The sequence below is a fragment of the Rana temporaria genome, chromosome 2, assembly GCF_905171775.1.
Source record: "Rana temporaria chromosome 2, aRanTem1.1, whole genome shotgun sequence".
Lineage (NCBI taxonomy): Eukaryota > Metazoa > Chordata > Amphibia > Anura > Ranidae > Rana > Rana temporaria.
In genome coordinates, this window is record NC_053490.1 from 442,283,083 (window position 1) to 442,305,821 (window position 22,739).

Sequence of the window (22,739 nt, forward strand, 5' to 3'; positions counted from 1 at the left end):
GGAAAAATATCATAGAAAGTGTAGACAAATATATGTTTCATCAAGGCTTAGATTATTGTCAGATTTAAAGGAGTTGTAAAGATTTTTTTTTTTCACCTTAATGTAATCTATGCATTAAGGTGAAAAAACATCTGATGAAAGTCCCACGCGCGGTCCCGAGATCCTCTTCGCCGCTCAGCCTGGCCGCTGATTTGCTAGAGCAGATGGATTGAGAGCAGCGTAGCCATTGGCTAGCGCTGCTGTCAATCACATCCAGTGACGCGGCGCGCCGAGAGGCAGGGCCGAGTGATACAGTGAGCGGCTATGGCCGCTCACTGTATCACAGGAGCGCGCCCGCAATTACTCACCACCATGCAAGCTCTCTCGCATGACTGTGGTCAGTACTTTCGGGGAGGACCAGAGACAGCCGCCGAGGGACCCCAGAAGACGTGGATCAGGCCACTCTGTGCAAAACGAACTGCACAGTGGAGGTAAGTATGACATGTTTGTTATTTTAAAGGGAAAAAAAATCCTTTACTAACCCTTTAAGTGGTCCTATATTGCAGTGTGAATGACTGTAAGTAGACTAATAACCATCTAACTGAAAATCAGTTAGAACATTGTCAGATGTATTGGTGATCGTAGTTAGAAGAAGATTTCAAAGCATTGTCAATTTTATGTAATTACATTAAAAACTCAATAACACAAAAAATACTACTTGGCCATGACCATGCTATCAGTTTATCTGATCACTAGAAAATCCAATGGAACCACATTTTTCTGAACAAATCTTTTTAGTCAAAATCGGTACCTTAAATTGTACTGCTGGTATTTAACATAGTTTCCAAAATTATATCTATGTGTAATACTTCGTTATATTCCTCAAAAGAGATATATTTCTATAAATATATAAAAAATATATTAAGATTGATTTACATTATTTACACAATTTTACTATGAAAATCAATTAGAAAGTGTACTAATTTGTAATGAAAACCAAATACAGGTATCAGTTGGATATCTGTAAACCACAAAATGGCAATAAAGTAAAAATATATTCCTACTCTTATTCTGGCCATACACTATACAAAAAATCGGCCGAAATTCGGTAGAGACAGAGCGGGGAGATGCTAATGTAAACATGCATCTCCCCGCTCTGCCTAGTGACAATGACACTGATCTCCGCTCTGTGTAATCGGAGCGGAGATCAGTGATGTGTCACAGACAGCCCATCCCCCCTACAGTAAGAAGCACTCCCTAGGAAACATATAACCCTTACAGCGCCACCTACTGGTTAACCCCTTCACTGCCAGAGTAATTTTAACAGTTATCAGTGCATTTTTATACCACTGATCGCTGTAAAAATGACAATGGTCCCAAAAATGTGTCAAAAGTGTCTGATTGTCCGCCATAATGTTGCAGTCGCGACGAAAATCGCTGATCGCCGCCATTACTAGTAAAAAAAAAAATTATTAGAAAAAATACCATAAAACTACCCCCTATTTTGTAGACGCTATTACTTTTGTGCAAATTGCGATTTTTTTTTACCAAAAATATGTAGAAGAATACGTATTGGCCTAAACTGATGAAAAACATAAATTATATATTTTTGGGGGATATTTATTATAGCAAAAAGTAAAAAATATTGCAATTTTTTCAAAATTGTCGCTTTATTTTTGTTTATAGCGCAAAAAAAAAACGCAGAGGTGATCAAATACCACCAAAAGAAAGCTCTATTTGTGGGAAAAAAAAGAACGTAAATTTTGTTTGGGAGCCACGTCGCATGACCGCGCAATTGTCAGTTAAAGTGACGCAGTGCCGAGTAGCAAAAAGTGGCCTGGTCTTTGACCAGCAAAATGGTCCGGGGTTGAAGTGGTTAATTTATTGTTCACAAAATAATAATGTTATGGAGCTTGTGTGAGAGCACAAGATGTCTGATCACAAAAATCTAAGATTATGAATACTGTAAACCTGCTATCTATAACACAAACGTGGTCACAAGTTAAAAACAATAAGTGCTGGATGCTGTACTAAAGGAAAGAACAGTATATTGTAAACATATGATCGCTGCATGATAAATAGGCCTGTTAGTGTTTCATATCCAGTATGTAGCGAATTCTACAACAGACTTGCATGCAGGTGCATGAACTTTAAGCCAGACATGCACAATGCAGTTTTTGAAAGACGTAAGCAGCGTTAAAATAAAATGTATCATTACGCCACAGTTTGTCTCATAACAGAACTCCTTGGTGTCTCATTAAGCACCTTCTTGAGCTGCCCACGGATGCCAGATGAGTTATCTGTGGGGGACACAGGCACATACTGGGTATTTTGCAACATTGATTGGCAAACTAAGCACTGGACTCAACCTTCCTGAAAAACCTCACATTGGGATTCTCCAATAAAGTCTTCTAAAAGCCTTGAATTATGCATAGTAATCCCCAGCGTGGGAAGAGGAGACTTTTTTTTATTAAGGCTGTTTTTTTTTTTAAGTTACACTTCATTTGAAGTTTGTGGTTTCTAAAATCGCTATAAAAAAATTCCAAACAAAACATAATAAATACAAAAAATATTACATAAATGTTGTGGCGCAAAAAGAATCTTAGGTGTAGAGCACATGGTTTTGTAGACTTTAGTGTCTTCAAGATTGGTAAACTAAGAGTAAATTTCCATAAACTGATATTGATAAAGGTTTCACCAAAGTATCATTGTTTGTTGGCTTTGGGTTTCCTGTTCTCTGTGTTGTTGATGATGAATATTGTATGATTCTAGAATAGCTTGTTTTGCATTTAGCTTGTCATCATGCTATATTTAACTAAAATTGAACCACATATTGATGTTTCAGATTTCCTCCAATTATATTCTGTTCAGGAGTGAAACAAATACGTTTTTGCCAGGGAACCAGCTGGGTGAAATTTAGATTCCATTCTGCAGTTGTAAATGTTTGTGGCCTGTTCCAAAGATATCTTCATGATAACGCATTTCATTCTGCAAAGCAAACACAAACAATGACAATGTAGTGATTACTCTTTGTGTTCTGAATGTAGGATTCATTTCATAATACTAGGCACATAACACAGCTGTCGGAATAACTGTATATCATGGTGAAATAAGTGACTGCTTGTCTTTTGATCTAAGCCTGTTTCACAAATTGTGGAATATGTATCACTGGCTGTTCCTATTTCTGTAAGTGGCACATGGCAACCATTACGATTTATGTAGAGCAATGTGGAAGGACATGCGCTCTCTAGTGCCAATGCTAGCTGGCAGGTAATGTACGGTGCATATTGATTTAGCCCTGAGTTTCTGGAGGGGCTTCAGCTTGAAATTAAGAAGACATTTTCATGAGCGCACTATCCTGGCTTCTGTGTACCTGGGTTAAAATGTGGCATATCTGAATAGCACATATGGTACTTAAACACTTAAAGCAAAATCCACGACAGTACAACAGGTCTGGCCATTGTTTACTTTACATTAATGGGCAGATCTGATTTTCTCTGATCTGCTCACCCTGTTTGATTCATACTGTCTACTATGTTTGAATTAAACAGCAAGCTAACTGCAGCATAGCGTCATTGCTCTAAGGCCTCGTACAAACAACCGTTTTCCTCGACAGAATCCATCAAGAAACTTGGTGGCAGAGCTTTTTTGCCGAGGAAAACGGTCGTGTATATGCTTTTCATCGAGAAAACTGTTGAGGAACTCGACGAGGAAAAAAGAGAACAAGTTCTCTTTTTCCTCAACGGGAGTCTCAATTTCCTCGTCGGGCTGCTTTTCGATGAGAAACATGATCGTGTGTATGTTAAGAAACCCACGAATGCTCAGAATAAAGTATGAGATGGGAGCGCACCTTCGGTAAAAGTAGCGTTTGTAATGGAGATAGCACATTTTTTTCACGCTGTAACAGACTGAAAAGTGCAAATCCTCTCCTACAAAACTTTTACTTAACACGCAGTAACATGAGATTAGCAAAAGCAGCCCCAAGGGTTGTGCCAGTGGAATCGAACTTCCCCTGAACGACGAGATTTGGTCTTGACTGTGTGTACGCAAAGAAAGCTTGTCGAGTTTCTCGACAAGCCTAACAAGGAACTCGTCGAGGAAAACGATGTGTCTTTTCCGACGAGTTCCTCGGTCGTGTATACGAGGAACTCGTCAGAAAAGACACATCGTTTTCCTCGACGAGTTCCTTGTTAGGCTTGTCATGTTTCTCGTCGAAAACCAGCCCGGCGAGGAACACGACGAGGAAATTGAGACTCCCGTCGAGGAAAAAGAGAATTTGTTCTCTTTTTTCCTCGTCGAGTTCCTCGACAGTTTTCTCGATGAAAAGCATACACACGACCATTTTCCTCGGCAAAAAAGCTCTGCCACCAAGTTTCTTGATGGATTCTGTCGAGGAAAACAGTCGTGTGTACGAGGCCTAAGAGTTTGGGCAAAGTTTGGTGTCATAAATAAAATAGATCTTTAACATGCAGTTCTGGCATCATGATCATAAAGATATATATTTTTTTTATAAATTTACATAATACATTAGGAACTGCATATGCTATTAATGTAATGCTGTGCTGAAAGACAGTAATTGTAAATAAGGCAACGGCGAGGGCAAAAACGGTGCAGTGATTGTACTGCAGTAGGAAAAGCAAGTTACTCTATCAAAGGAAGTGCCCATCCAATGGTTCTACTGATAGAACCAACAGGGCACATTGGGCGATATTTATTAAAACTGGTGCACACAGAATCTGGTCCTGCTGTGCATACCGTGTTTCCCCGAAAATAAGCCCGGGTCTTATATTAATTATGCCAAAAAAAGACACAGTAGGGCTTATTTTCGGGGTAGGTCTTACCATGTAATGTGCTGTCTTCTCTCCCCCTCTCCCTCCATGCCTGTCAGGAATCCCCCCCAGTGTGAACAGAGTTAAAATGCTTGTACAATCCTATAATCCACTCTATTACAATATTATATAATGTACAATGGGTGTGTTTCTGTAATATAATTGTGCCAAATACATTTGTTATAGTGCCGCTCTGCACTTCTGTTACCCGCCGGAGCTCTCTTCCCCGCAATTATATTACAGAAACACACACATTGTACATTATATACTACTGTAATATAGTGGATTATAGGATTTTACAAGCATTTTTAACTAGGGCTTATTTTCGGGGTAGGGCTTATATGGCAGCCCTCTTGGAAAATAATGCTAGGTCTTATTTTCAGGGTAGGTCTTATTTTTGGGGAAACAGGGTAGTAACAAATCAGTTTATACGTTTTATTGCCAAAGCTTAATTGAACAAACTGAAGTTAGATGCTGATTGGTTATTATGCACAGTGGCACCAGATCTAGTGTGCACCAGTTGGCTCCCCCATTGTGATTTTATAGTTCTGTTTTTATTGCTATAACAATTACTTTTCATTCATTAGTTACATAGGTAATTAGTTACTGGTCCACTAAGACGTAGTATACCTTCAGCTGGGAAAAATAGTTTTCTGCCTCCTCCTCATTCAACCCCTTCTTCATTGCAATAATCCATTTAATTGTTTTGGCCACATCTCTAGCCATCTCAATGTTTCCACAAACATAAATGTGTCCTTCTTCTCTGAAGACAATCCTGATCACATCATCCACAAGGTGTTTCCTCAGAATATCCTGAACATAAGTCTAAAAGTAAACACAATGTTTAGCAAATCACTTGTCTTGGAGATAACAAAAAATATGCAAAACAATTGATTAATTGGTTCAATATGTGCTACAGGTCTTGATTTTTTTTTTCATAAAATGTAATTAAAAGAGAAATTTTGTGAAGTAATGCTCATCAACCAATCAGACTTCCCCTTTTGGACAAAAAAAACTGTTTCAGAAAATGTAAGGCCATGACCACTGGTGGTATTTGTCTCTACTGCAGGTGGCACTTGGCAAAGATCACAATGTATCTGTAATGATGGCTTGTGGGAGAATATTCTTTGGCTCTTTTTACACAGAGAAGTGTCCACTCTGCTTAGCAGGGGATCTGTGAGGGGATCTGTGAGCATATTGCCTGCTGAATCGGAACTGAATGGGATGGCTGTGAGTGTTTTGACATTCGTGCCTGTTTAGTTTATGGCTGACGCGCATGGGAAGACCCATGACAGCTCTATGGGCAGTCTGATGTAAATGGACAGTGGAGACCATTTACATCAGGCTACCTCTGATCTGGTCTGCAAAAATCGAAAAGGATGCAGTCCTTTTCGTTTGGACCTGGACAGACCAGGAGGTAGGCAGTGCTCTGTGTAGTGGTTTTGCACAGAGCAGTCCAGATCCTCCTCTTCTCGGGTCCCTCATCGGCACTTCTGGCCCCTTCCCCCTGCCGAGTGTTCCCCCACAGAAAACCACTTGCTATGAGGGCATCCAAGCTGAGCCGCTGCTCTGTTTGTCCATTCAGACACGGAGCCATGGTTTGGCCCCACCCCCTCTCTCTCCTCATTGGCTGACTGACTTTGATTGCCAAGACTCCCGCAACATCGCTGGATTGAGATTGGTTTAGGTAAGTATTAGTGAGGCTGAGGGGGATGCTGCACACAATAGGTTTTCTATCTTAATGCATAGACAGACCCCTTCATTTGTATATAGGATGAAATAAAATACATTAGCAAAGATACAAAGACAAAATATCATTCATGTCATAATCATAATTTTACGGTTTCTTACCTTTGCTTGCCCTGGTTCCCGGGAATATGCTGTAAATGCGTCTTTTAAAATGCCTCTGCTTTTCATGTATTCCTTTTCTTCTTTATAAATTTCATCGAAGGATTGCTGGCAACCAGACACCAGTATCATAGGACCTACCTGTGATCCTGTTAGTAAACCAATCGTATATAATTAGATCAAGATGGAGGAATTATATACCATATTTATCTGCATATAACACGCACCTTCATTTTAAGAGGGAAGTTTCAGGAAAAAAAATAAAATTTTCAATAAGAACTTTGAAGCAAATTAAGGGTCAGTGCCTATCAATGCAGCCTGATCAATGCCCATCTGCAGCTTCACAATTGCCCATCAATGCAGCTTGATCAATGCCCATCTGTAGCCTCACAATTGCTCATCAATGCAGCATAATTAATGCCTATCTGCAGCCTCCCCATTGCCATGAATGCAGCCTGATCAATGCCCATCTCAGGGAGGGGGGCAGGATGAGCGCCATCAGATTACATACAGCGAGAATTTCCTGTTTCCTCAGTGGCCTCTTTAATACAAATTTCCACCTCCTGGACTGGCTTCTATGATAGACAGAACATTGGTCCAATGCTGTCCCAAGAGACGGGACTTCCTATTACAGAGGCCGCTGAGTAAACAGAAGATTCTCGCTGTATGTAATCTGACGGCGCTCGTCCCGCCCCCCTCACCGTTCTCTCCGAGGCAGCCCAAATTGCAGTATCGCTGTATAAGACTCACACACTATTTGCAACCGATTTGCAGGGTGAAAAAGTGAGTGTTATATGCCAATTAATACAGTGTGTATATATATATATATATATATATATATATATATACAGTACAGACCAAAAGTTTGGACACACCTTCTCATTCCGAGTTTTCTTTATTTTCATGACTATGAAAATTGTAGATTCACACTGAAGGCATCAAAATTATGAATTAACACATGTGGAATTATACATAACAAAAAAGTGTGAAACAACTGAAAATATATTTCATATTCTAGGTTCTTCAAAGTAGCCACCTTTTGTAGCAGACACATCTCTAGAACTGTTAAGAGGAGACTGTGTGAATCAGGCCTTCATGGTAGAATATCTGCTAGGAAACCACTGCTAAAGAAAGGCAACAAGCAGAAGAGACTTGTTTGGGCTAAAGAACACAAGGAATGGACATTAGACCAGTGGAAATCTGTGCTTTGGTCTGATGAGTCCAAACTTGAGATCTTTGGTTCCAACCCCCGTGTCTTTGTGTGACGCAGAAAAGGTGAACGGATGGACTCTACATGCCTGGTTCTCACCGTGAAGCATGGAGGAGGAGGTGTGATGGTGTGGGGATGCTTTGCTGGTGACATTGTTGGGGATTTAATCAAAATTGAAGGCATACTGAACCAGCATGGCTACCACAGCATCTTGCAGCGGCATGCTATTCCATCCGGTTTGCGTTTAGACCATCATTTATTTTTCAACAGGACAATGACCCCAAACACACCTCCAGGCTGTGTAAGGGCTATTTGACCAAGAAGGAGAGTGATGGGGCGCTGCGCCAGGTGACTAACTCTTGAAGCTCACCAAGAGAATGCCAAGAGTGTGCCAAGCAGTAATCAAAGCAAAAGGTGGCTACTTTGAAGAACCTAGAATATGAAATATATTTTCAGTTGTTTCACACTTTTTTGTTATGTATAATTCCACATGTGTTAATTCATAGTTTTGATGCCTTCAGTGTGAATCTACAATTTTCATAGTCATGAAAATAAAGAAAACTCTTTGAATGAGAAGGTGTGTCCAAACTTTTGGTCTGTATTGTATGTATATATATAGATCTATATATAGATCTATATATATATATCTATATATATCTATATATATATATGTATATATATGTATATATATATATATATATATATATATATATATATATATATATATATATATATATAAAGCGTTATTGTACAAATAAACATTAAATCACAAAGGATTTCCAGACTACACTATACTATAGTTTATGTAGACAGTACAGCGGTAGCAGCCTGATTGCAAACGATGGAAAATCTGAATAGCCGCACTCCAAGATAATACATTTTATAGAATATAAACAGTCCATACAGTAACAGAGTCACAGAGTAAGATATCTAACGCGTTTCACACCCCTTTATCGGTGCTTAATCATAGCTGGTAACAGCCTGCTTGTTTTGCCTGATTTATATTGACTGTATATCTAAAAACATTGAGGGCCCATTCACAAAAGGTTGTGTTGTAATAATACATGCAATGCACTTTAATACGTAATGTGGTGTCCTATGTTAACGCAACCCATTGATTTTAAATTGGTTCTGAAGACAGAGAACTCACATCAGCCCTATTTTATTTATTGAAGCGCACTAAAACCCACATCATGTGCTGCGCTCTATCACATATGCACTCTTTGGACTGCAACGCAGCGGTGTGAATGGGCCCATACATTCCCTTTAAGGCTTCTAACAGCCCTACATATCTCTTGTTATATTGTGGCTCACGTGTTAAAAATACCAATGTACAGACAAGTTAATGTATTCATAGCTCCCAGTCATAAGGCTTTCCTCTAGTATAGGTAAAATAGTGAAAATTAACCGATTACTGATTGTTAAGAATAGCAGCACTAAATGATTTGGTCCAGGTTTAACAACTGATCCCCAATAAATCTTAATGTGAACATAGAGGCCACTTTATTACCTACATGAAATATAACTTTATGATAAGTCTAACCTAACTAATATTTCTTTCACAATTTATTAGTCATACCTTTTTTCTCCAGATCATATAATCTTTGTTGCCAGAACGCTCTGAATGGTGAAATTCCTGTACCTGGACCAATCAGAATGCAATGGGTTGAAGGACTGTCTGGGAGATGGAATGTGTTTGTGCTGTAAAATAGATATATTGATATCATTACTGTACAACCAATAAAGATAATGTAAGAATAAATCATATCTTAGTGGATTGTATTGTTGCCTCATAGCTAATGAAATCAGGTGACTGACTTTTGCATAATTTGCTCTTTGGCTAAAAGCAGACTGATAAATAAAAGAGATGCCTATTTAGGGTTCAACGTGAACCAAAGATTAGAACAAAAATTGTCATATCTAGCAGCTTACCAATATTAATGCTAAAGTTGATTTAATTCGATTTTTTTGGATACAGCACCATGGACATTAGTTATGCAGCTTTTGCTAAAAATCCTCCCTTCACTTTCACCCCACTACGTAGACTATGAATCCTGCATTATTATGGTAGATACATTGATTTTCCAATTTAATTTGGTTTATCTGATCTAATTAATTTTTATACTTGGCCAAACAGGTTTCAAATTATCACATTTTCAATTAAAGCATTAAGAAAAAAATCAGCTAATGGTAATGAAAGTCCTATTTGAATAACCTTCAATCAATGATAAATGAAGGAATCAAATCTAGAAAAAAAATCAAAACACATCACAATATAAAGATCAAACATTTTTCTGTTAGAAAAATATAATATTTTTTTTAATAGAAATCAAAACAATATAAAGGCTTACACAGTTTCTTTACTTAATCAGAATATAAATTGGGTGGATAAAATTAAAGTGTATGTATGGTAGTATAGTGTAAGGGTATAGAGTGTATAGGGTACATTATTGTATATATGTATATATATACACACGCAGTAAAACCTTGGACTGCAAGCATAATTCGTTCCAGAAACATGCTTGTAATCCAAAGCTCTTGTATATCAAAGTGAATTTCCCCATAAGAAATAATGGAATTCAAATGATTTGTTTCACAACGATTTATTCATAGGTCCTTTAGTAAGTTTATTGTCCATATAAAAAGATTTTAGCAATGTGACCAGGTTATGTAACCATAAAATGTCCATCCACAAATGGAAGCCACCACAAGGGGATTAGAAGTAAAATCCAGCAGGAGCTACAGAGTATAAAAGAGAAGAGTAGCAGTATGTTGCTAAATGTTGTACCTTCATTAACCACTTGAGATCCGCGCTATAGACGAAATACGTCCGCAGCGCGGCTCTCAAGTGCCAAGTGGCCGTTTAAAAACGGCCTTTATGTGCATTACCCGCGCGCGCCACTGGGTGGCGCGCGGCGGGTAAAAACTGTCCCGACGCATCGCCGAAGACCCGATGCGTGTACCTGGCGGCCGCGATGTCCGCCGGGTACACGCGATCGTCGGTGACACGGCAGGTGACAGCAGGGACGTGGAGCTCTGTGTGTAAACACAGAGCTCCACGTGCTGTCAGAGGAGAGGAGACCGATCTGTGTCTCTTGTACATAGAGACACAGCATCGGTCCCCTCCCCCAGTCACCCCCCTCCCCCCACACAGTTATAACACACCCAGGCTACACATTTAACCCCTTCCTCACCCCCTAGTGTTAACCCCTTCACTGCCAGTCACATTTATACAGTAATTAGTGCATTTTTATAGCACTGATCGCCGTATAAATGTGAATGGCGCCAAATTTGTGTCAAAAGTGTCCGATACGTCCGCCGCAATATCCCAGTCCCAATAAAAATCGCAGATCGCCGCCATTACTAGTAAAAAAAAAAATAATAAAAAAAATCATAATTCTGTTCCCCATTTTGTAGGCGCTATAACTTTTGCGCAAACCAGTCGCTTATTGTGATTTTTTTTTTTTTTTTACAAAAATACGTCGAAAAATACGTATCGGCCTTAACTGAGAAAAAAAATTGTTTTTTAAAAAAAAATTGGGATATTTATTATAGCAACAAGTAAAAAAAATATATATTTTTTTTAAATTGTTGCTCTTTTTTTGTTTATAGCGCAAAAAATAAAAACCGCAGAGGTGATCAAATACCACCAAAAGAAAGCTCTATTTGTGGGGAAAAAAGGACGCCAATTTTGTTTGGGAGCCACGTCGCACGACCGCGCAATTGTCAGTTAAAGCGACGCAGTGCCGGACGCTGAGATTTTGCCTGGGAACGAAGGGGGTTTATGTGCCCAGTAAGCAAGTGGTTAAATGTAACAATATTGCTACACGTATAGTAACCTCCCTTCTCTTTTCTACTCAGTTGTGACATGATGCTACTCTTATATCAAGACATCACTTGTATATCAAGGCAAAATGTATTAAATATTTTTGCTTGTCTTGCAAAACGCTCACAAACCAAGTTACTCTCAAACCAAGGTTTTACTGTGTATATATATATATGTATACACACACACACACTAATACATAAACCAAGATAATACTGGAGGGCTCATTTACTAAAACTGGAGAGATGCAGCCCTGCATGGTAGCCAATCAGCTTCCAACTTCAGCTTGTTCAATTAAGCTTTGACAAGAAAAAACCTGGCAGTTGATTGGTTTCTATGCAGTGCTGCACCAGATTTTGCACTCTCCAATTTTAGTAAATCAACCCTTGTATGTCTATATGTCAGCATTTTGTAGGAGCACATGTACATGTACCAAGATACCACTGTATGCTAGGATATTGTACGTACAGTAGCTATTTTATACATACATTCTTATAAAACAAGGAACCAGTTCATTGAGACCGATGGTATTAAACCACGTACTGCAAACTCCATGGTGAAGAGGACCGTGACCTCCTATAACAAAAAAAATAAACATTTTATAGAAATATATTTATTTATATGTAGACATATTTTCATGGTTTCCTTTTCTTTTTGGTTTGCATACTGTACATGGGCAATTTTTTATACAGTACACCTGGTATACAAGCCAACATCCAGTAAACAGAGGAATCAATGGAACTATTAGTGTACACAGAAGCACTGGAAAACTAACAATTTTAGTATCAGAGACTACAGTTATATCATGCCAATGAATACCACACAACAGTAACAGAGTTGATTTGAAAATAAAAATTAAAATACTCCCAATGGTCTGGAGGGGCAAAAGCCAGCATCACTATTAGCAGCCTACTACCACAAAGGAAATTCACACATATTTAAAGCTTTTATTTGGTACACTGTGTTGATAAAAAAATAATTATTGTAAAAAATATAAATGTAAAAAAAAAAGAAAAAATATATTTTTATAATGTATGTATTTTTGTAATTCTTTGTGGTATCTGACAATTAGAGTAAATACCAGATGGCACTGCAGATGCTATTGCAGTCTGAAGGTGACAGTATTCATCTGCATAAATATTCCTCTGATTTTTGTCAATGAAACCTCCTGTCTGATTATCACTAACATAACTGACTAATTATCACTATCAGCCACCACTCTGACTGGTTCCCGATCATCAGTGAAGCCTCGTACACACGACCAAGGAACTGAACGGGCGAAACACATCGTTTTCCTCGTCGAGTTCATTGTCAGGCTGTCAAGGAACTCGACAAGGCAAGTTTCTCCATTCCCGTTGAGGAAATAGAGAACATGCTCTCTTTTTGGCTCGTTGAGTTTCTCGACAGTTTCCTCGACAAAAATGTACACACGACCGGTTTCCTTGGCAAAAAAATATCTCCCAGCAAGTTTCTTGCTGGTTTTTGCCGAGAAACTTGGTCATGTGTACGAGGCCTGACAGTCAGGATTGAGAGAAGCTTGTGGTGGGAGGGGGTTAATAGTCTATTATTACCTTTTGTTTTGTAGTTTACAACAGCCACTGTCAGGTGCATCTCCCCTGGTGTCAAATCGTTTGACGAACTTATAGAGTAGTACCGTGCCTTCAGTGGTGGGAGCTGAGTTAATACAAATGTAGCAGGCACCTCCAAAGATGGAAACTCTTCCAGAACCTCAAGTAATGATGGCCAAGCGTAGGACTTCCATGTTTTATATTTTTCAATGTTCTAAAAAAGTTAAGAAATTGGCTGCATTACATAGGAAAAAATGGTAAATAAGCAAGCCAAAGTATAGAAAACTGAAAAAAATAAGCAGCATAAAATAAAATAAAAAATGAAATCTCTGATGGTTTTAAGATTTAAATTGTGATTATTTTGCAAGCCTTAAAGAGGAACTTCACCCTCCGGGGGTTAATTTAAATATTAACTCCTTCTTACCTGGTATGCTGGGTTGAACTTAAATAGCATACGCACTCGCCCAACAAAATCAGTGCTGTCCAGCTATAATCCACCAAAAGCAGCCACACGCCAGATCCTGTACTGCCATCTTCTTTGTGACATCATCAGGAGGTCTGCTGTCTTCTCCGTCACCTAGCAACCGTCCTCCTGATGATGCTACACTGCACAGTGGGTTGGTTCTACACAGCTCTGAAGCCTCCTGGGATAATAGGTGTGTGCAGGGGGTGTGCCAGGTGTGCCTGGGCACACCCTAATCACTACGTGTGGTGCCAATTTCCCCTACTGCCTTTCCCCTTTGTTGTCCCCCCCACCTGCAGATTTAGGAGGGAATCCTCTCCTCTCCCCGCAGCTGCAGTGGAGGATGTTTCAGGATATAGTGTGGAGGAAGGGGCTAGTAAATATGTAATTTACCAGTGCCTTCCTTTTCTAAATGAACACACTCACTCACTGTGTTCATTCATAACTGAAGTATAGTAAGCTTCAGTTTGTAAATGAACAGGAAGCCTCTGAGCACAGAGCACTTCCCATTAATTCAGTGTCCCATGCAGCTGAGGCTGCAGAGAAAGGCATGTGTGTTTGAGCTTTGGGGTGCACACCCTAATGCAATAGGCTGTGCACGCCTATGCCTGGGATGCATGGTGTGGCTGTCTCAGGGTACTTTGAGCAGGTGGAGATGTCATTCTCTCCTAGGCCAAAAACATGGAAGCATAGGCTCCATGTGCTCCACAAAAAAAAGGCAAATCACTGACAGGGGAGGGGAAAAGAAGTACAGTTAAATACAGTATAAAAATTTAGCAAAGGTCCATTAGAGGTTAAAGGGGGGGGGGGGGGTAACTAATAAGATTGAGATGTTCATCAGTATAGAGAGGCATAGCTGAATCACCAGGTCAGGATTAACTGTTTGGGTGGCATTGCTGTTGGCCCCCCTGTGCTGGTGATGGGGTCATGAATGGTACCAGTGAACTGCACAAATTAGAGATCAGTTGTAATAAAGGTAGGCAGAGGAGGCAGATTGTAAAGCCTGGCCCTAGCAGTATATGTAAGTGTCACTTGAGGTTTATTATTCAAAGCAGTGCAAATACAAAAAACACGGTCACTTCCAGCGCTAATAGGTCTTCCAAGGTGTGACGTAACAGATATCAAATAAAATGGTGATGTAAAAGGTATATATGGTATCCCAAAGCTAAGTGGATACTGTCTTCCTCAGATGGGGTAATCCAAAAGGAACTACAAGAAAAACAGAAATGGAAGGCGCGCACATCTAGTGCATTACCAGAGATATTTTATTAATAAAGAATGTTTGTATAAAAGTGGGTACTGACAAAAGGCCATAAACACAGTGCATGGACATGCATGGAACACGGGGTACATCTAACACGTTTTGGGGGCTCACCCCCTTCCTCGGAGCTAGGCTTAGCTCTGAGGAAGGGGGTGCGCCCCCGAAATGCAATTAGCTGTACCCCGTGTTCTGTGCATGTCCATGCACTGTGTTTATAGCCTTTTGTCAGTTGCATTTTGTGAGTACCCACTTTTATACAAAAATTCTTTATTATTAAATGGTAATGCACTAGGTGGGCATGCCTTCCATTTCTGTTTTTCTTGTAATTCAAAGCAGTGCAATCAATGCTAAATTATCTCTTAGCTAATCTGACTGCAGGAATCTGAAATTTGATTGGTTACTGCGGGGTTAGTGCTCTTTGGACTGCTTTCCAGATTATATTCAAATGTCTTCTGCTGCACATATACTGCATGTGGCTGCCATAGGGGTGTCCATCAAAGTATATTTAAAAGTTATCTTTTGAATGATATTTTCATCCAATTGTTTTCTATATATGTATTCCACCGACTTCACCCAAAATACACATACAACATGCCAAAAATAGAATGAAAGCCCTGTGCTTACAACCGGTGGACAATACTAGCTGCAGAGTGAATGAACCTTGTACGTACATTGCTCAAGTTTTCCAGTCTCTGTTTATCCTTTGCGTCAGCAGCCAGCAGTGACAGCTTTTTCAGAAGTAGCTGGGAGGGTGGAGTAGTTATGTCTACAAAAAAAGTCAATGCTTGGAACAGAGAACAAGGAGGGATTTTCTCACTGACTGTCCAGAAGTTACCTGCAAATACAACAGAGGAGGAAATCATTCAGAAGATATTCCAAAGTGTTCCAGTCAAAGCTTCTAATTTTCATTGTCTTGAAAATATTTGGGGATTATTCGGTTATCCTGTTTCAGACATACTATAAAGTTTAATAATTAATGTAACCTTGAACAGTTTCAGATATCCTTCCTTCAGTATATCCTCCTCAGCTGGTTCCTCTTGCAAAGACACATTTGTAATTAGCTATTGGATCTTATTCAGTACTAACGTTAAATAGGACCATAAATACAATTCATGTTGAAGTTCCCTTATTTTAACATATAAAAATGTTGACATCTTTTTAGTGATATTTCAACCTGTTTTATAGTTAAGATTTCTTAAATAGCTTTTCAAATACAAAGATTGTGGTAATTATGGGTGGAACTAAGCATGGCTCGATACCTTGATTATCTTAAAGCCTCATTTACACTTGTGGTAAAATCACATTCCCCCTAAACTGCAAAGACACAACAATGATCCCCACTATCGCATTCAGCAGGTGGTACCGTCTGCCCAAAGCAACCCATTCAACTGAAAAGTGGCTCCCCACAACTGTGTGCAATGTACACAGTTGTGGCGTGCTAGTGCGGGGCTTAAAGGATTAAAACAGGCAGTGAGGAGGGCACATAAAGCCTCTTTACTATCGACAAATGCCCTCTGAAGAGAGAACACGGATCACTCTTTATAGGGCACCACATGTTTAAACAAGCCCTTCGTGCTATCCTAAACTCTGGAGGGGAGAGTTCCTCCTGTAATGGACCAACAAGATTAGTTATGGTGTTACAAGCCTAAACCAATATATTCTTTAAAATGACTCACTAGAGTAGGGGTGTCAAATTCTATTTCACCAAGGGGCCGCATAAGCCCTCCAAGGGCCAGTTGTATCTGGGGTGAGCTATGTTCAGAGTTCAGGAGTGTGCTTCGTACAAAGTGCAGGGTGCATTGTGTACAGTACAGAGTGCAGGGTTTTGGGGTGTGCTATGCACAGTGTGCAATCCAACCCCAGCCCTTCCAAAGCTCCCTTGCATTTCTCTCTCCTACATGGCCTGGTTCTAGTACCCCCCTGTGTAGGCGGATCTGTCTGCCCTTGAAAAGAGATTGTTCTCAGATTCTGGTGATCTGTCTTGAGTGAAGTGCTATTTAATTCAGCTTAGTATGATGTACATTAAACTTTTCTTGTCCTATTCATTCAAGCATGCATCTTGCATGAATTTATAGAATAAATCAAAACTATTTATTTATTTACGGCCTCTACTGTCTTTGGGTCTGGGAAGCCCCATCAGGATGTGTAAATAGGGATCTGAGCAATCATCTTGTCCTTGCATCAGCCATTAATCCTTTATTCACCTGACATGCCCTTTCACTATTTAGCAATTTCCAACCCAATGGATCTCCGAGTCCAGAAATGCCAACTCTGGTCTCTCTAGGTCACAGGTGTCAAACACAAGGCTCGCGGGCCAAATCCGGCCCTCCAGGCCATTTCATGTGGCCCTCGCACCTCTCCTGGCTCCAGCCCTCCTCTGGTCCTACTCCAGACCCTTACTTTCTGCTTTCAAACAATGCAACCAGCTTCTTCCCAGCAGCAGCGTAAGGAAAGGGGGGTGCACTGTGATATAAGGGAGAGTGGGGGACTCAACTTCTGATGGTGGAGTGGCTCTTGACATCTAATGTAAAGTGAAGGGGATGTGCTGGACATCTAATCTTACAGGAAAACAGGCCCTTTTGGGGGCAATCATAATGCTGATGTGGACCACAATGAAATTGAGTTTGACACCCCTGCTCTAGGTCAACTGGTGTAATCTTTCCCACATCATATGTGGTATTGTTGTATCATGTGATAATCTAATATTTTCCTATTCAAAGAAACGTTCACAGAGGGTTCTATCTACATTTTCCCCATGATGCTCTCATGTCTATTAAGAGCTGTTGTCCCTTGGAGGCAGCTATACTTATTCCAGGATTGCAGTCTGGACCTCAGCATGGGCCGATCTGAGGGTCTTGAGAAGATTAATAAATTATCTATTGCTGGAGGGCACTGAACTGAAGGCCTGGTCTGGAGAATAATATTTTTATCTCTTTCACTGAGGAACTACCTGTGGAAGCTGGGTGGCAGTCAGATACAGCAACATTGTGAGTAAGACCAATTGAGGGACTTTGATAAGTGTCTGCAGTTAGGATTTGTGCTAGAAGTTGTCCTCCTACTGATCGTTTTGGAGTATTCTGAAGCCATGAACCTGTCTCCTGTTTCTCAGAAATAAAGTCTAAAAAGACACCCCTTAGACTCAGGCCTCGTACACACGACCGAGTTTCTCTGCAAAAACCAGCAAGAAACTTGCTGTTTTTTTTTTTTTGCCGAGGAAACCGGTCATGTGTACATTTTTAGACGCGAAGACTGTCGATGGAACTCGTTGAGCCAAAAAGAGAGCATGTTCTCTTTTTCCTCGACGGGAATGGAGAAAATTGGCATGTCGAGTTCCTCGACAGCCTAACAAGGAACTCGACGAGCAAAACGATGTGTTTCGCCCGTCAAGTTCCTCGGTCGTGTGTACGAGGCCTGAGCCTGCATTGTTGGTGTGCAAGTGACTTTGCTTGTAACTGGCAGCCTCTGTACTAGCTAGGAAGACCTGGGTAAATATTACTGTAGTATATTTACTCATTGTGTTCCTTTATAAAAAAAAGTTCACACTAACAGCTGTGTCTTTGGATTAAGCAGTCTTTTAGCTGAGTAGTTTAACGACACTATAATTATTTTGTGCCTAATATGGATAGATTTTTTGGTGTCTGATGCAATTCAATAATTATATTGTATCAACAATAAACAAAAAGAGCTTTAGCAACGTCACATAACAGCATCAGTAGGACTAAGCAATGATTGTGATGTCTAGGTACAATTTAGACTCCACAGTCTGAAAGATCTGAGGGAGGAGGCAACGGATGGTTTGCCTTGGAATTGCTTGGATGATCGGTTTGGTTTCTCAAGATAAGGCTGGCACCAGAGGTGTCTGGTCAGAAAACATAGACAAGCATGTTGTATCAGTGCCACATATCTACACACTAATTTATAAAGGGTACTTTTCTGGGTTGAGAAAAGTCTAAAACATGCAGTAATTGATATCAAAACGGAGGTATCTATTTTTGATAGCCTAGCACCTAACAGCTTGGTTGATCTGTAGGGAAAAGTGCAATATAAAACTAGGTAACTATTATTTTGTCGCCGACGCAGCGCAGAGAGGCAAGCATGGAATTCACAAAGCACTTCCTCCCAAAACTGCGCTGGGTTTCCTAGGCGTAAGCCAGCGTAGGTGGAAGTGGGCGTGAGCCATGCAAATGAGGCGTGACCCCATGCAAATGATGGGCCGAGCGCCAGACAGATACGTATAACGAACGGCGCATGCACGCATCTCAGTGCGCATGCTCACAATCACATCGGAACAACTGCCTAAGATACGCCGGATCACTGCCTACGGCGTGAACGTAACCTACGCCTAGTCATATTCACGTCCAACGTAAACTACGTAAAATATGCGGGCTTGTGTTCCCTGGTGCAGCCCTTTGCATGGATGCTGCTGAGTTACACCTCCTTTATGGGGCATAACTTTACGCCGTACGTACAACTTATGCGCACCAGTCGTAGCCTGCGTCGGGCGCAAGTACGATCGTGAATCGGCGTATCTCCCTCATTTGCATATTGGAATAGAAAATCAATTGGAGTGCCACATGCGTCTAGCGTAAATATGCGCCCACTCTATGCCGGCGTAGGCAAGTTACGTCGGTGGAATGAAGCCTGTTTTTAGGCGTATATTAGTTTTGTGGGCACGGCGCACAGATACGACGGCGCATATTTGTACTTACACGGCGTATCTCGAGATACGTCGGTGCAAGTGCTTTGTGAATCCGGGCCTATTTAGGCAGAAGTACTGTTTGGAGAGGAAATTGTTGGTTGGGCTAGTAAATTTAGATGGGCTTTGCATAAGTGAGTAACAAATTAATGCCCAACAGGCAACAATTTTTAAGCAGTTATACAGTATTTTTGTTCCTTTTGGGATAAAGATTTTACGTAAATGAATAAAAGCTGACTATTTTAAGCACCACTGTCAGTGTTAAATATTTTAACCCTCTAACTGCCACTTTTAAGCTTAGTTTGTTTTGTCTCTCCTCCTGCATTAAAATGACCCACCTGCCAGTTCGCCCCTGTGCATGCACGGAAGGGATGTCATATCAGCCCAGCAATGAAAGGGGCAGGTGCTCAGTACCTGGAACCCGGCCGCTGACATCTGGGGAGCTCCAAGATGCCACATCCCTGGAGGAGTATATTTCCTCTTTTTTTTTTTTTTCAGAGTTGAAAAATAACAGCAGATTAAAAAGGTAGAATTTTTTTTATAGGGGGTGGGGTGGGGGGGAGTTAACTAAGAAAAAACAAAGACTGCTATATTAATGCTGTTGACAGACTGCATCATATACCGTATGTAATTTCAAAAGGATCTAAAGAGGACTTTCCTTGTGTCAGAAGGGGGGTGGAGACATCAACTGAATTGCAAATAGACCACACTTGTCTGACTGTCTCAATGATCCAATAGTAAGCATCATAAAAAAAAAGTATTTTAAGATGTTAGCAGTGATGGCCTGCATATTTTTCTCAGTGCAGGTTTTCTTTAACGAGATGTCTTTAACGAGACATTGTTTTCTTGCCTATGTATGGCAACATGACCATGGGGGTTATTTACTAAAGCTAAGGAGAGTGCAAAATTTGGTGCACTTGCCAGCTTCCAGGTTTTCTTGCCAAAGCCTAATTGAACAAGCTTAAAGCGGGAGTTCACCCAATTCGTTTTTTTTTTTTTTCCCTTAGCTTCATGCTCGTTTTGTCTAGGGGAATCGGCTATTTGTTTTAAAATATGACCTGTACTTACCGTTTTCGAGATGCATCTTCTCCGTCGGCTTCCGGGTATGGGTCTTCGGGAGCGGGCATTCCTTCTTGATTGACAGTCTTCCGAGAGGCTTCCGACGGTCGCATCCATCGCGTCACTCGTAGCCGAAAGAAGCCGAACGTCGGTGCGGCTCTATACTGCGCCTGCGCACCGACGTTCGGCTTCTTTCGGAAAATCGTGACGCGATGGATGCGACCGTCGGAAGGCTCTCGGAAGACTGTCAATCAAGAAGGAACGCCCAGTCCTGCAGCCCATACCCGGAAGCGGCGGAGAAGATGCATCTCGTAAACGGTAAGTACAGGTCATATTTTAGAACAACTAGCCGATTCCCCTAGACAAAACGAGCATTCATCTAAGGGGAAAATGTGTTCTCCATGGGTGAACCTCCGCTTTAAGTTAGAAGCTGATTGGCTGCCATGCACAGTTGCACCACATTCTGAGTGCTCCAGTTTTAGTAAATCTCCCCTGCCTCTGCAATAACCTACCTCTGCAATAACCTACCTCCTCCCCTCCCAAACCTTCCTCCTCCCTGTTACAAAGATTTACAATTTGACTTTTGTTTGAAACTATGTGGTCCATTAATACTGATGCTTCTCTAAATCCCACTAATGTCCTAAAGCTGGGGAGCCCAAGCTTTTGAAGAGTGAGGGCCACTTAAGCGGCTTGGTAACCGGTCTTGGGCCACGGGTCGCAGGTAACCGGTCACGGGCTACACTCCGCATATGCAGGACAGAAACGGACATAGCCCACTCGACTCTATGGGCCCTCTGCCCCTTCTGTGTTTTTTTATTTTTTTTTGCGGATCAGATTAAAGGTAGGTGGGTGTAAACAGACACAAGTCTGTTTACATTTGCCGCTCCCTAGAGGTGAATGGAGGGTCTGATTGGGTCGGACCAATCATGTGAAAGGGGCCTAAGGCAGCTTTCACACTGATGCCCTGTGGTTTACCAACACCGAAGGTGCAGAGCAGTGCACTTGTGGCTTTTCTGCGGGTTAGCTGCACTTTGCCATAGACTTCTATTATATCCTGCAGGTGTGGTGCACTTTCTGAAAGCGCACCAAACCATAGGTAATAACAGAGGTCTATGGCTCAACCAGCCATCCCAGAGTAGGAGGTCTCAGGCCACATCAGAGGGCTCCGTGGGTCACATGTGGACCCGGACCACTGGTTGGGCACCCCTGTCCTAAAGTTTCCCTTTTAAAGATTTATAAGGTGACTCATTACAAAGTGTTCTATAACAAAGAATATAAATCTGTACATAGAAAATCATTTTATGTATAACAGGATTGCCTAATTTACCACAGCTGAGAAGTCATTCTATCAGACAGAATAAAAACATCCAAGATTATTTATAAAATGACGAAACATTTATCTGAAAATACCAAAAAGGAAGTCAAGGCGTTCACCAAAACAAAACAGATTCTTACCCTGTGGGCTGCGTGTCTCCAGTCGGATGTCCTGATTGTTGGGGGGAACATCCTTTAGAAGTTTAATTATGCTGGTAACTAGGTCTGGCTGGTTGCCAGGAAATACACCAACATGTTCTCCTGGCAGATACTGAACTTCCTGGTAATTCTCGCTGGAAAGTTTCACTAGCAGGGTGGCATGGCTGAAAACAACAAAAAAAGAACTCTTAATAGGACCAATTACGTATGCAGGATTTCCTTTCCAGAACCAACAAGTGATTTGACTTTGCGACGTCACTACACTGAAGACTTATCATTATCTGATGAGCAGGGACTGAATATTTTATAGCAAAGTGCAAAGATAAATTGACACAGCAGGAGGTGGAGATACATTGTAAAACTCTTGAGTATAATAACCTAGGCTGTTCTGGATATTCATACAATGGATAGTTATAGTATGAGCATAATTACTTCCTTTACAAGGCTGGGGAAGAAAGGGGGGGGTCTTGTTTTCTGTATAAGACAAAGCAGAATTAGGCCCTGTTTACACGGCCGAGAAACTCGAC

The 22,739-nt window shown here is 40.8% G+C and overlaps 1 protein-coding gene across 1 annotated transcript in view; it reads right to left on the minus strand.

The window, feature by feature from the left end:
• Positions 1-2,458: 2,458 nt before the first annotated feature.
• NOS2 (nitric oxide synthase 2) overlaps positions 2,459-22,739 on the minus strand; it is a 96,465-nt gene continuing 76,184 nt past the window's right edge. Inside the window, exons 20-27 of the mRNA XM_040338428.1 lie at positions 22,195-22,376; positions 15,656-15,819; positions 13,264-13,474; positions 12,181-12,268; positions 9,446-9,567; positions 6,660-6,805; positions 5,439-5,633; positions 2,459-2,967 (exon numbers count right to left, since the gene is read on the minus strand). Of these exons, the coding sequence (XP_040194362.1) occupies positions 2,896-2,967; positions 5,439-5,633; positions 6,660-6,805; positions 9,446-9,567; positions 12,181-12,268; positions 13,264-13,474; positions 15,656-15,819; positions 22,195-22,376 (1,180 nt within the window). The 3' untranslated portion in view covers positions 2,459-2,895. The remainder of the gene's footprint in view (positions 2,968-5,438; positions 5,634-6,659; positions 6,806-9,445; positions 9,568-12,180; positions 12,269-13,263; positions 13,475-15,655; positions 15,820-22,194; positions 22,377-22,739) is intronic.